The sequence below is a fragment of the Stegodyphus dumicola genome, chromosome 1 (assembly GCF_044657685.1).
Source record: "Stegodyphus dumicola isolate Sdum_Otavi_A_Nest chromosome 1, ASM4465768v1".
NCBI classification, from domain to species: domain Eukaryota; kingdom Metazoa; phylum Arthropoda; class Arachnida; order Araneae; family Eresidae; genus Stegodyphus; species Stegodyphus dumicola.
In genome coordinates this window covers 92,696,019-92,712,047 of record NC_140768.1, presented here as the reverse complement: position 1 = coordinate 92,712,047, position 16,029 = coordinate 92,696,019, and the positions used below count along the sequence as shown (strand labels likewise).

The following is a 16,029-nucleotide window of genomic DNA, read 5'->3' as shown; positions in this document are numbered from 1 at the left end:
GTGTTACAGTTTGAGACAGACGCACTGATAATTATCAAATTGCTCTGGCATTCATAAGTAACTCAATAAGTAACTCTAAGAATTCAATAAGTAATTCTAAGAATGCAAGTTTTTCTCCTATGTCCAGTTCCATGTGCATAACTTTCCGTGAAAATATTTGCAGACAGTGCTTGGATCTATTATTTTCAAAACGTTGTTGGTTATTATCCCGAGTTAGGTATCGAGTAATTGATTCACAATAATTGTTATATTCGTCTTAATTCATATAACACACAGAAAAGTGTTTACTGTTAAGTCTTGGGTATGTGTGTATTTTCTAACTTTTCTGACACTTTTTCTTAGGAGTGAGAGTTCGAGTTAAACTGCGATAATGAATCTATAACTATAGATGCATAATTGTATTTCTTTCTTTAAAAGAGTAAATAATGAAAAAAATTACATACCTTTTATTATAAGTAGGATCCTGATACGTAACGTAGAAGTGGTCTTGTAACCATTTGAGTATTTTCAATCTATTGCTAAAATGACTTTTGTTAAGCTTCACCTTGAAAAATAAGAAGTAATATGACTAGTAACAACCACATAGATAGTCCTTACATTTTAAATGTAAAATACTTTCGGAAATTTTGGTAATGAACATTTAAATACTCACGTTTGGATAAAGTAAAGAGATAACGGTCTCATTTATAAGCTCTTCTGGATACGCAATTTTAAACGTCACGGCATTAGCCTACGATGCAAAAGCAAATTAGCACCTTAGATGTAAAAAGCTAGAAATAAACATCAAATATCTGACTGTAATTTGCATCATATTTTATACGTAAGACAGGCAAAATATATTATTTTATATGCCCAAAACAATATTCAACAAATATTTGGAAAGATCCAGGAAAGTTCGAAAATTAGCAGATTTACAAAAGAAATGTATCACCATTTCTCTTATAAATAAAGAGTGAAATAAATAAATAAACAGAATAGAATGAAAATATAGTACTTGTTTAATTTGATCTTGAAAATGCAATATTTTAAACTTTCAATCAGCATGGTATAATGAATTATCATAGTCCACATTACATGCTATTTTAACCCTTTCACCACGGGAAAGCGTAAATGCGAGCTTTTCGCTGAGGTTGTCAGTCTCTATCGCTAGGATGTGTTCAGGGCTGGAGGGGTTTTTGCTATTAAACCTAAATCCATGAAATGACCGAAATATCCACTCGCTGTTTAATAATGTTCTAAAGCCTTCAGTTTACTTATACTTCAGTTTATTATGGCGAGAAAGCGTTTTTTATCAGACGAATTATAAATGAGCCAATTAGTGATATGAATGAGAGTGGTGATTCATTTCCTAAAGAGTTAGAAAGCGGCACTTCTAGTGGTTCTCGTATGAACATTTTGATGATAGATTTTACTTTCTATAAACAGACTTTCTTGTATTTTTACTTCCTTGTACGAAGTAAAAAGGAAGCATTGTAATCGCGAAAAGTTTCAGGCAGCATATTTCAACGAACATATACATTTTGACCGCTATCGAATGCAATTTAACGATGTTTTTGCGTGATGTCTGTACGTAAGGACAGAATAAAATACTCTTTTCCTCCAAAAAAATTATAAAACTGCTTTAAAATGAATTCTGAAGAGAATTTTTCGTGGTGTCCGTACGAACGTACGTACGTATCTCGCATAACTCAAAAACGAGTAGCCTCAGAACGTTGAAATTTTGTATATAGGACTGCTATAACATGTAGATGTGCACCTCGTATTTTGGTTGCAATCGGCCCCACCAAACATATATAAATATATTTATATATATATATATCCACTCTGTTACCCGGCTCAGTGATCTGGGTTTCTTTACTCTTATATGTTTGTAAATTGTACATTTTTTGCTTTAAAAATGATTGAATTATGTTGTTCTTATCTTCCGGTTAAGGTTTTTATGCTTTTAGTAAATCTGTATGCAATATTTTTAGAATTATCAACAATTTTAGAGTTGTTTAAGTGCCGCTAAGCCTAATAATTTTTTTGAATGCGGCAATTGCTTGTTTACATTTGAAACAGCAGGATATTGGATTTGTTGCCAATCTAAAGAAACTTAGCTTCGCAACAACAAAGATAACGCCTTCATTTATTATTGCGAATTAAATCATGCTTAATCTTCTCTGGAATTTTTTCGAGAAAATAAGTGTTTAAGATTTACTTCGTAATTTTTAATACATATATTTATAGATTTTATGTATTTTTGCCTTGTCGCGAAGTGACAACTGAATTAATTTAATCAGAAATACTAAATCGTCTGTAAAAAACTGTTTCTTTTACTTCCTTGTACGAAGTATAAAGGAAGTATTGTAATCGCTAAAAGTTTCAGGCAGCATATTTCAACGAAAATATCCCATTTTGACCTCTTTCAAATGCAATTTAACGATGTATTTCCGTGATATCTGTATGTAAGGACAGAATAAAACACTCTTTTCCTACAACAAAATTATAAAACTGCTTTAAAATGAATTCTGAAGAGAATTTTTCGTGGCGTCTGTACGAACGTATGTACGTACGTACGTACGTATCTCGCATAACTCAAAAAGGAGTAGCCTCAGAACGTTGAAATTTTGTATATAGGACTGCTATAACATGTAGATGTGCACCTCGTATTTTGGTTGCAATCGGCCGCACTAAACGTATATAAATATATTTATATATATATATCCACTCTGTTACCCGGCTCAGTGATCTCAATTTCTTTACTCTTATATGTTTGTAAATTGTACTTTTTTTGCTTTAAAAATGATTGAATTATGTTGTTCTTATCTTCCGGTTAAGGTTTTCATGCATTTAATAAATCTGTATGCAATATTTTTAGAATTATCAACACTTTTAAAATTGTTTAAGTGCCGCTAAGCGTAATAATGTTTTTGATGGCGGCCATTGCTCTTGTTTACGTTTGAAACCGCAGGGTAGCGGATTTGTTGCCAATCTAGAGAAACTTAGCTTCGCAACAACAAAGATAACGCCTTCATTTATTATTTAAATCATGCTTAATCCTTTCTGGAATTTTTTCGAGGAAATAAGCGTTTAAGATTTACTTCGTAATTTTTAATACAGATATTTTGAGTTTTTATGTATTTTTGCCTTGTCGCGAAGTGAAAACTGAATTAATTGAATGAGAAATACTCAATCGTCTGTGAAAAACTGTTTCTTTTTTGTTTTGTTTGCTTAATTTCTTTTATACATAGTTCTAGCTTTATTATAGTATTTGAATAGAATATCTGGCAACGATTAGATAATTCTTTAAATGATATAAATTTTGTGCATTCTGAGTTATAATATGAACGAAATATAATACTGTTAACTGAACCTAGCGCCAGAGTGTCGCTATGGTAAACAAAGAGTGAATTTTGAAGAATACATTTATTCTATTGTGGTTTATGCGCTGTTGGCGAAGTAGATTTAATTCAATCCAATACGTTTAAATGAAATGCAAGAAAAAATGCATATAATTTAATATTCCGTACAAGGAAGTCATGTGATGTACACATCAGATTTTTTTATTAAGTTAAAAGTTTATTAATGTATTTTATTAGTTAAAATTTTGGAATAATTTGAGTAGCTCTTCTGCAAATTATTTCTCAAAGTGAGCAAATTTTTTATATATATATATTTTCATGCAAAGTAAAGGAAAAAGACATTTAAACGCTAATTTTAACTTACATGACAGCTTAAAGAGCCGTTATAAAGCATGCCATTTGGAAATATTCCTTTCCTCTTATGTTTATATAATCGTAAACCACGTGTGTATGAGACATGGTACTCTCATTTTGAGTAGAAGGTCAAATCTAAGTGTATCTAAAACCATATGTACATACAATGCCATTTTGGTGCCAAACGTTATAGTTTTTAAAACGTTCCAAGGCTCTGGCACAAATGTCTTACGGGCGGGGGTGAGCGAGAAAACGCTTTGGCACGCCAGCGTCTCAGCTGGGAAATGAGTGCTGACACGTTTCCAATTTTTCATAAGAAGTATCAGTACGCTTGAAGTGTGATATTTCGAATCAAAGAAACAATCTCGTCGCAAAATAAGCGACGTAATAATCAAATTTCGTCTTGAGATCCATAATAGGCTTTAGTATAGCTAAAGCAAAATTGGACTCGCACATAGCAAACCACAGTGTATGATCTACAGAACTGTCGATCAGTATCTTTACCGCTACTATTTCCTCCAAGGGGTAGTAGTTGAAGAGAAGAAAACGGAAGTCTTGAAACAACCAAGCTTTTAACGAGCAACTAACTTGAAGCTTCATGCGTGCAGAAGGGTCACTATTGTAAGAGTTTTATATATGGCTCGGTGTTGGTCCTTACACGTTATGATTCCTTGTTGCTAACACAATCAACTTTATTAACATAACTCTTTTATTAAAACACAGAGCTACTACGCGATACTCGAAATTTATAACAAAACAGATGGCATGACAATGTGTTGACAGGTGGTGGTAAAGACAATGTGTTGTCAGGTGGTGGCGAGCGCAGCTATCGCGAAACAACATGACGTCAGCTGTCGATGCGCGCAGCTGAACTTATGAAAATCCACAAAATCCTACAAAATGGGCAAATTTATGAAGTTTACGAATACAGAATGATTGTTCCAACAATTTTCCTGCTATTGAAAGCTGGGTATAGAAAGTGCTTTGGCATTTGTATATTTTGCACAGAAACGTAAGATTTAGTATCATCAAAAGTTTGTAAGCCGTAACAAATTCTTTCGCCATAATAAATTAAGCATTTGTAAACAACATTCTGAAAATAATAAAGTATTACGAAACCTTATCTATGGCATTCTTCTTAGTTCTTTCGTCCAACCAAGCACTGCTTTCAAGTATATTTAAGACTTCTCCACGAATATATTCAGCTATCTCTGTCACCTGAAAGGTATTAAAGAAACATATGTAAGTCTTAAATGTAGAAAGCAAAGAACTTTATGTACGTAGAGATGGGGACCTTTCGCACTGAGTACAAAGTTACAGACAAAAAATAAAAGAGAAAATACCTTAAAACTCGCAAATAGGTAAAAATACGGAAAGTATGCAATTACGCAAGTCATCAAATGGAAAAAACGTAGGGAAAGATATATATAGAGAGATCTGCTTTCCTAAATTTTCTAGTTGTCGCTTTAATCAAAAGCTGGTCAGTAAGGAAAGTGGGCCGAAGCTATTAACGCTTTATCTAAGCAATGCTAACACATGAAAAATTGGAAATCGACATGGATGGGAATTCAAGCTAACGACTTTTGACCACCCTAAGCCCCAATACAGATAAGGTTCTTAACATAAACCTACGTAACACATTGCAATGCTTCCGAACCATTTCAAAATCATTTATCAAGTTCTTTAATAAATTAGAAATGCTGTTAAAATATAAAAACCCTGCCGGTAGCATTTCATGTAGATGTAGGCAAAACATCCTGCCAAATCGCAAATGTTGTGATACGGTGCTGTTTGCTTCAACTTAATGCATTAACCACTGAGAATGTTTGAGCCTCTGATGAACTGGAAAGGAGAAAATTTCCTTCAAGAACAGCCTAAAACTGTACTTTAAATCAGGAAAACAAAAAAATTTGAATTTCTTTTCGAATTTCCTTCTTGGACTCAAAGCTTGGCTTGGTGTCGAACATTCATAAACAGTGCCAGAAGTGTGACCAAATAAATTCTGATTTTATAAATGCACACGACTGTTGAAAAGGCTACGCTTACATTGCGAAACTGTCTTAATAGAATGAATTAAGAAGATATTAATGAAAAATAAGATTTAGTGATAAATTAAATCAATTGGAGTGTACTAAAAACTTAAATTCGAAGTATAGAACTCTACCTTTGAATCCTTTTCTTGATGAAAGAAGTGTTCTAAGAATAAGTAGAAATGTTCATCTCCTCAAAGATAAAAAAAGTACAATCATTCTGCCAAAAACCACCACGTTGAAGATCTAATCATAAATTATTTGAGTGATTTTAATTTGCATAGTAGAGTTTCTTTCAAAATTTCCTCGTTACAGCCAGCGGCCGAGCGGTAAAGTCGCTTAACACTCGTAGTTCGGTCCGAGGTTCGAATCCCGCGAACGGGCTGGCTGCATGGGCGTTTTCGTGGTTTTCCCTATGTGTAACGTGTATACGAGTCAGTTTCCCTTAGAAAGTCCTCCACGAAGGCATCCCTCCCCTTAGGCAGATAGCCCTTGATGCTTTGCCGTAATTAATTAACCTAACCTAACCTAAAACATATCTCACTCATAGCTCTCCTATCTGTTGTATCTATAGGTATTTAGTTTGCAAGATTTAAGTTAAACAGAGTAATGATTGATAAAATTTACGAAAATCGTCAAATTTGCATACAATATTAGAAGGTTCGACATCACTATGACGGGTAAATTAAACCTCCTGCTGAGTTAAACTGAGGCTGAGAGTTCATGAATCCTGGCATTTGCATACTGCACTGCATATAAGTTTTAAGTAATTTCTTGGATTCCAAACTCCTTGATAATAGCTATAAGAGTAGTTAGAACTTGAGACGTTTAACCTGAAGAACGTTTGCTAGACAGTACACTTATCTGAAAAGTTCAGTATCTTATTTTTTCTTTTTAGCAGTGATCCTCTCCGAGTAGATTTTATTTGAATAATTTTGATTTTTTCAAATTTTTAGTTTCAGTATTGAATGTGGATACTGACATCTATCGTATGTTGTTAGTTCTGTTATGCGTTTTCTGCTCTAAATTTCGGCTCGTTATCAACATTGCACTTATTGCACCGTGGAGAAGGAAATTTAGAGGCCACGAAGTATGTTGGTAAGTCTGACAGCGAAAATGTTGTATAACCGACCCTCTCCGGCCTTTGTAAGATTCTACATATACCTTAAGATGCATGTGTATTCAAGGTTGAACGTACCCATGATTTGCCATTCTCTGTAAACGTGATAAAAAAGAGGAGTTTTGTGATTTCTAATTCGCATTCCTCGCGTGAGCTTAATTACTTTGAAAGCCAGAAATTCAAAAGTTCGCAGTTCGTCCTGTATGCCTCTCGGGTTAGCATATGGGAACAGAATCTTGATCATGACTTTCTGATTTCTGTCATTAGGAAGAATAAATCTATCGTACGAAATATCTTTTGAATCATTTAGGCTGTAATTTGCAGGTGGAAAGCTGCTTCAAATATTCTAGCAAGGAATTAAACCCCTCCGTCTTCGATAATTTTAAGGAAATATCTGCAAATGAACTTCGAGTCTGTAACAAATATAGGAGAAATATTCGACTCCTATGAAATTCAAATTCTCCGTCCCGTAACTTGACCTATATATTCTTGCTCATGTCCATATATGTTATGGGTGGATGTTGTGTATCTCATATCAGTCATCCATCCAGACGGGATAGTAGTTAATGACACTAATTGAAGTACCATCGGGCCCGGGTTCGAATTCGGAATAAGACAGGAATGTTTGTAAGCGTATAGTGTCAGCGGCAAGGAGGCTATCAAAACACACGATGGCCAAAATCCTCTCGAGAGGCTGGTGGTAGGAAAAGAGGGATGGAAAGCATATTCGGATCATCCTCTGGGTTGTTTGTTCTCCAACGGATATCCATCATAGGCGGAAGCAGTTAGCAAGGCCCGACGAAACCTAATTTGCTTAGATGGAGTCACATGTGTCCTCTACCTGTATTTTCTGTATACTAAGTGACCATTGACATTTGATTTGAAACATGATTATTTGCTTTAACGGTATCGATTTCATCCTTTAAGGAAATGAGACATTGGAAATCTTGAGCTCCTTTTTTATTAGAGCTTTTACCCGGTTATTCAGCATATGTTGGTTCAGTATGATTTCAAAGGTTAGGATCCTTGTAATTATTCTCAAGGATTATGAATTTTTAGATGAGTTGTCGTTTGAAGAGGTGGGATATTTCTGGGCCTTTTGTGCCCACAAGACTCGATCCATTCTTTTCCTGATCGTAACACTGGCTTACTAGATACCCACAAATTACGAAATGATTAACTTTTTGCAGAGGTGGGACATCGGTATTATGAAGAAGAACATTTGAGAGAAAACGATCTTTTTGCTCGTCTACAGAACCTTTCGTGTTTCTTTAATACGTTTGAAATTTGCGAAACCTAGCATTAAATGTAATACATACATGATAAAATGCAAATTAACCCAAAAACATCAGTTACAAGCAATGAAATAGGGAACGAAATACAATTCAATAACTATTAGCATCAAGTGAAGTGGATTTTCTTCCGAAATCGGCTCTGAAAGTTATCTCTTTTTTCTGTTTTGTTCGAAATATAAGTCTGGGGGCTACAAAATAACTGTAACTGAGAAAATAAAACAGAAACGTGGAGTGATCTCAGTAGTCTACTGGATCGAAGCACCCCAATTTGTAAGTTCTAAATGTTTCATTTACTTTAGTTATCGCAATCTCTAAATTTTTACATATTTTTCCACATTTTTAGCATATGAGTAAGTACACTGCACACATAAAGAGACATAATATTTAGAGACAAGGTGATATGACATATTGTTTATCGCACATTGAAGAATATTAATAGTAACTTGTTCAATGCACATTAGAAAATATTAATAGCACATTGCTCACAATGCATTAGGAAATATTAATGATTAGGTTTCATTGAACTTCGCTTTTTTTCTCTCTATCTATTTCAAAGCCCGTTAATTTTTTTTTTTTTTTTTGGATTTAAATATGTGTTTTGTATACGTTATGTTTTATATCGTTTTATATCTGCGTTTTATATCTGGCCCCCTACATTTTATATCTGACTTTCCAGTTTCTTATTGAATAAAATGATGTTATTTTCTTTAAAAAAATTGCTCTTTTAGATACGTTCTTTTCTTCACGATTATGTTTTAATTTTCCTTAAGGGGGCAAAAATAGTTGCGAAATAAGGTACCTGTCTTTTTTCATTCTGGCTGTCGAAGCAATAAGCAGTAGGAATTGCAGAACAAACACATGCCTAAGGAATATGTTGATATGGATGTGCGTTCAACAGTGAAAATACGCCAAATACTCTTGTTCTATAGTTTCAAGCGATTATACCTATCGCATTGCCTATATTATGCAATGTCATAAATAGTATACTTCACATTTTGTTTCATTTATAGTCTTGTAGAGACATTAGGTTATTTCGAAGCAGGAGAGATGAAAAATGAGCAACGCTTTCGCCGGGACTCGAACCACGGGCCTCTCAAATACACGACGAGCGTGCTGACCAGTACACTACGAAGGCATGCTAGGAAGGCGGGAGAAATACCTTATAGTCTTAGCTAACCTGAAAGCTTCATGACTTTTAATTTCGTTGTTACTAAAATTTGTATACCTGCTCTTTCTGCAGAAGTAACGCCCATCAGCACTCAAGCGATAAAAACCGCTGAACACTTATAATTTGACCCATATTTAAATCCTAATGAACGGCCTATCTATATTAGAGTTTTCGCGACATTTCCCACAGGTAACATTAATGCGATCAGTTTACATAGGTTTCTTCTTATTCAAATAGTCTTTGCGTGCTTTGATGTAATGTAAATGATACAGTTCAATTCAATCTGCAGTAGCAATAAAACATTCGTTATGTGGTTTTAAATAAAAAAGATAATATATGAGCAAGTGAAAAGATGTTGATCAATGTGAAGCATTATGCATAAGATTTCTTTAAAGTTTCAAACATGCATAGTGACACATCATTCAATTTCTTCATAACATATACTATAATCTTTGGAAAAATATTTTAACACGTACCATGGCCTTGTTCTCCTTTCCTTTGTAGTGTCGGAGGTAGAAGGAATTAAGTGCAAGTTCTAGTTTTGCAGGAAAATATGACAAACATTCTTCCCAGCGGGGAGTTTCATCTGCATCTGGTAAACTGAGCCTTCTGTGTTCCAAAGAAAGAGCCCTCCAGTCTTTCGATAACAGAGGCAAAGATTTCAAAACGACCCTCCACATCATATAATTGGCGACCACCCTTAAAAGAGAAGTATCAGCCATTAGGATTGTCGAAGGTATCATATAATAATTTTACTTTTTTCTTTTAATTGTCATACAAGGATCAGCATAATGATTTTTTGTGGTTTTTCATATAACCATGAATGATGATTTTCTTATAATGGTGTTATGGGGCTAGTAGGATTTGTGCTATCTTTTTGAACTTTTAAAGAAAAAGAATTCACTATCCTTAGTGCTCTTCTCTATTTCAGTTCATCTGTCATCTGTTCAACATATCAGTTTTCACGCCCTGCCGCATCTGGTATAAATTTCCGTCACATCAATGTTGAAACTTTAATCTATATAATTTATTTTACACGCAAATAATGACCCAAAATCAGCTCAATTTTCAATGCGTCAAGATAATTGAATTAAGTACGTTTATAATTATTTATGCATAAACTCAAACTTTTTATTATACGCACTTTGCGAAATTAAAAAAAATCTTTTGAACATGAATGTTAGACCTATGGTTAATTTTTTTTTTAAATCTTTGGACACATTTGCAAATTTTGTCACCATATACAGAAAATGTTAAGAAAGGGAATAACGGAACATTTCCAACCCTTGAAAATTTCTGGATGACAAACCCTTGATAACGATATTGGTTTTTCAATAGTTTTGAATGAAGACTAAAAACGGAAAAAGAAAAGACAGAAAAAAGAAAGAAAAGAAGCAAAAAGAGCCAACAGAATGATCGTATTCATTATGAAATCATTAGATATCCAAATGGGCATGTATAAGATTTTGATCTAATATGGGTAGAATTAAACGTATCGCATAATCTCGCCATGTGTTTAATTCGGCCTTTGCAATATGTAGGTAAAAAGTTATAATGGAATTGAAAAATTTTGTAGTCATTGCAAACCCTATGAGCGAATTAATTACCAAATATGAAAATATTTAAAATAATTCCCATTATTAAGGATCCTAATAAAAACTAGAAAACACCTAAAAAAGCGCTTGATGAAGTATAGTCACAGCAACGTAATTACAAGAAATTTTACCAATCTGTAGATAATGCTGAAGCAATGTCCGATCAAGCAAGAATGCGAATCCTTATTTAAAAAATCTGATGTGTACATCGCATGATTTCCATGTACGGAAAATTAAATTATACGCATTTTTCCTGCATTTCATTTAAACTTATTTTCTTGAATTTCATTAGAGATAGATTTTTCATTCAGTTAAACTCACTTTACGACAAGGAAAAAATACACAAAACTCAAAATATCTATATTAAAAATTGAAAGCTATAGAAAAACATAAAACACCAGACACAGTTAAAACAATTAAACATTTTTTTGGCAATTAAAATTACAGTTTCTACGCAAAAATAAGCAATTCGGCCAGCGGACAAGAAGGCATATTTTTAGGTGCACAAAATTGAAAGGTTACTTTTGGTCTCAATCGGCAAAAAGACACTGAAGGCAGAAACTGACTGAATTTCTTGTGGATGCTATGCTGAGTCAATACATGACATAATTTAATAACTTAAATGATAATTCCAGAATGTATTGAGCATAATTTAATTCGCTATAATAAAAGAAGACGTTACGTTGTTGACGCGAAGCTTAGTTTCTCTAGATTGGCAGCAAATCCACTATTCCCCTAAGTTTCAAATGTAAACAAAGATGGCTGCTATGGTAAAAAAATTAAGCTTAGCGGCACTTAAACAAATTTAAATTATTCATAATTCTACAACTATAATATGCAGGTTAATTATCGGTATAAAAACCTTAACCGGAAGGTAAGAACTACATAATTCAAACATTTTTAAAGCAAAAAATGCACTATTTACAAACATATAAGAATAAAGAAACTGACCTCACTGAGCCGAGTAACAGAGTGGATATATTTATATCTATCTATCTATCTATGAAGGTTAGCAGCCTCCTTACTTTTAAATCTTGCTAGTTTACCTCAAATTGAAATCATTAAATGTCATTCCACTAGATGACAAACTTGAAAATTTAACGCCATGCCTGCTACAGGCAAACCCAAAAAAGCAATTTCTATGAAAAACATTTAACTGTATTTACATGATTACATGCGGCACCTGACATATGAAATATATAGGACAGACTAAAAACAATCTTAACTTTCGAATCAATAACCATAGAGCTCAAATTAGAAAATTCAACGCACAAAAAAATAGCATTAAAATAAGTACACCATCACAACTCAATACAGCAGAATTACAGCACTTTAAACACCATGAGTTCAACTCTATTCAACTTCAGATACTAGATATAATACCCAATCACAAAACACGAATTTTTCAGGAATCTCTTTATATACTAAAACAACGTTCACTTTATCCATATGGACTTAACACTTATATACATAGTCATAGAGATACTTCTAAAAAATCTATTTTCAGCCAATTTAAGCTCTACAGCAACAAAACGCAGAGAGGAAAAAGAGGAAGCAAAATAAAAAAATAATGCGAGATATTTATCCACTTTGGATGCACTTGCATTGAAAAAACAATTGAAATGTTTTTTTTTTGACTCAGACAACTTTCCCAAGAAACTTCTCAACTGGTTACACTCTTGTACTAATAAATTCCTTATCAAACTAAAAAAAGTCATTCAAGAAAGCTACGACGACATACAAATCATTAAAAACATGATTCTCGATTTTAGTCTTTTCAGACTTTCTAATATTTTAATAATTAATATATTTATACCATAATAATGTAGCAGGCATGGCGCAAAATTTATTTTAAAGTCAATTTTCTGCATCCGCAGTTTGACAATATTCATTTCTCAAGAATCATCAGAGATTGTAAAGATTACTTCCCCGCACTTGACACAATACCAATGGTTGAATTTAAATATCAAAGGACCTTAAGCAACTTGCTCACTAACCACCATGAAATAGATGAAACAGCAGAATGACATTGTAAGACACCAGTTTACAGCAATTACGTAGATTCTCATCACCAGCACATAATTACTGGCAACCTGAATATCATACAAAACCATCAACTAAAAACACTAATGAGTTATGGTATAAAATTTAGACCAGTCAGGAACATGACTAAAAATTACTATTACAAGACTTTCGAAAACAACATCAACGAATTTCTAGTTAAAGCAAGCTATCAACTGAATTTACCCATAGATAACTTCTTAAGATAGAAAGCTAAAATTCTTCAACGCATATCCACCGAAATCAGTCACCTCATGTTTAAAAGTACACTGAATTGGTCGCAACTTACATCAGATATTAAAAAATTAAAACAGCTTTTTACTATTACAAAAATAGATAAAGCAACTAATAACTTTAGCATTATATTAAAACAATTCTACGCAGAAATTATTCATAAAGAACTTCTCAACGCAACTACTTATCAATTAGCCAACCTTACGGAAACATCTATAACAAACAGGATTAAAACTTTTCATAAGAAACTCAATATTACTTTCAATACAAACTACAACAGATTTACTAATCTTTATGCAATTCCCAAATTCCATAAAACACCATTAAAATTCAGATTTATAGCTAATGGAACTAATAATTACAAGAAAAATGTAGACTATTATTTTTCAATTCAACTTAATAAAATCTGTAAATTTATTTTCAATGATTGTAACACTAATCATAACTATTGCTGGATCATTTATAATAACACTCCTGTCATTAATACTATTCAAACAATTAACGTCCAAAACATTAACTACTATGACTTTTAAAACTTATATACCTAACTTCCTCTAGAAGAAATCTATACCAGTCTACTTAATCTACCTAAACTCTTCCCCGATAAGCTCAAAATTATGACTCTTGACAAATGGAAAACCTACCTAAAATGCACACTTTTTCATAACTACATCAAGTTTCAAAATCAACTTTTTAAACAAGTCAGAGGATTGCCAATGGGCTTACATTCCAGCTCCTTGATCTGTAATATCTTTTTATTTATAAAAGAATTTAACTTCCAAAAAATCTACAACCACAAGAGTTAAATTACTACAAACGGACCTACAGATATATTGATGAACTTATTACAATTAATAATTTTGGTAAAATTGAACACTCCGAGATTTATCCAAATTGTCTTACACTTAATAAAACTAATAATTCACAAAATAGCATAGACTTTCTTGATCTTCAAATCATTAACTACAAAAAAATTTTACTTTTTGACAAAACAAGAAACTTCAATTTCAATACTAACAAATTAATAAATTGGAACTCCAACATATCCAAAAAAGTAATTAATAATAAAATAATTAAATCAAATACAACGAATTAAAATTATATGCACAGATACAATAGATTTACAACGCGAAATTTTGCTCCTTATTATAATTCTCAAAAATAATCTAATACCCATTCAATTTATTAACCATTGCCTTAAAAGAGCAGGCGTTAAATACTCACTCTAAATCATTTAACTGATAGGGATATGATAATTTGTTCCTAATCCTGAGAAGGCGGTATAAAGTTGGATGACTATCAGTTGAAGGATTTGTATATAGTGTAATTACTCAGTTGTATATATTGTAAAAAGATAATTGTCTTCAGACTTATGCTGTTACTATGCTGTTATTAAAAAAATGGGCCTATTTCATGACTTTAGTCTGTCTAATAGCTCTTGGACAGTGAAAATTCCTTTTTTCCTTTCTTAAATTCTTAATCATTGCGACACGACAATTAGCCAGAAATTAATTAATTTCCATTCACTAGTATTTTCAAAAAAATCTTAACAGACAGTTTCACTCAAATAAGAACTCCACCTAATACATCCCTCAAGAATTCCGAGTCCCACCCACTACCATAAATTACTTCACCCAAGTCTTACCGACTGACATTATTCAAAGCCCCCACTGCAGCTAAGAATTTTCGGACACCCTACACTTATGAGTCAGACGCGAAGAGAACACTTTGCCAACTCCTCACTAGAAAGAATGTAAGTTACTTAATACCTTTCTGGCCTTTATATCTTCATGTACATTCACTGGTCTTATTATATTTTTTATATTATTTTTGATTTGTTTTTACAAAGTTTGCATTATTTATCTTATTTTGTAATCTTCTATGTTTATTTCAACTTTTCTTTGAATTCTATTTCATAATGACAGTTTCCAATGTTTAATTTTTACAAATAATATAGAACTCAAATGCATAAACATGAGGGTGTCGGGGACGGTTACTCGAGTTTTTTCGGATTTCTCTACAGAAATTGCTTTTTACTCCAAATTGAATTGGATAAAATGCTTCATAAGAATAAGTTCTTTGAGTATCAGCATTGGTTCGTAATCCCTTCTATTCGCGGAAATTTTTGGCCTGACTAGAATTGCCGGTTTGGCTTTACCTTCTAACTCGAGTAAAGATGAAACACCTTCGTATTTACGTATTTTTATTAATTATTGTTCATTGAACAGGAGTTGGTTTGTTCCCCTTGAAAAGTCAACTAATTTCCGATCAATGACAATGATTACATGCATTTAATTTACTTTTTCCTTTTGATTTCCAATTGAAATTTTGTTCTTCATGATGATTTAATTCCAGTCTCCGTTAAAACATTATTAACATTTTACTTTCAAATTACTTCAAAACATTTTTCAAAATATAACTTACCAGTATGGATTCACTCTTTTAAAATAATTCTACTTTAATTAAACTTAGGAGATAATATAATAAATTAATCATTATTGTTTAGGAAATAAATTATATATATATATATATTTATATACTTTTGGTGCTATCGATTGCAACAAAAAAGGGAAATGCACATCTAACATATTATAGCAGTGCCACATACAAAATTTCAACGTTCTGAGGCTATTCATTTTTGAGTTATATGAGATACATACATACGTACATACCTATGTACGTACGTACAGACGCCACGCAAATCCTTCATCGATTTTAAATCAATTTTAGAAAAGGATCCTTTATTCTGTCCTTATGTACAGATGTCATGCAAAAACATCCTTATTATATTCAATAGCCATCAAAATGGATATTATCGTTGAAATATG

The 16,029-nt window shown here is 32.6% G+C and overlaps 1 protein-coding gene across 2 annotated transcripts in view; it reads right to left on the bottom strand.

The window, feature by feature from the left end:
- The window catches only part of LOC118180522 (neprilysin-2-like), a 113,390-nt gene that overhangs the window by 33,053 nt on the left and 64,308 nt on the right, over positions 1-16,029 (bottom strand). For both annotated transcript variants that reach the window (XM_085810885.1, XM_085810894.1), the window contains 4 exons: positions 9,788-10,010; positions 4,818-4,916; positions 653-730; positions 444-544 (listed from right to left, as the gene is read on the bottom strand). In XM_085810885.1, the coding sequence (XP_085667011.1) occupies positions 444-544; positions 653-730; positions 4,818-4,916; positions 9,788-10,010 (501 nt within the window). The remainder of the gene's footprint in view (positions 1-443; positions 545-652; positions 731-4,817; positions 4,917-9,787; positions 10,011-16,029) is intronic.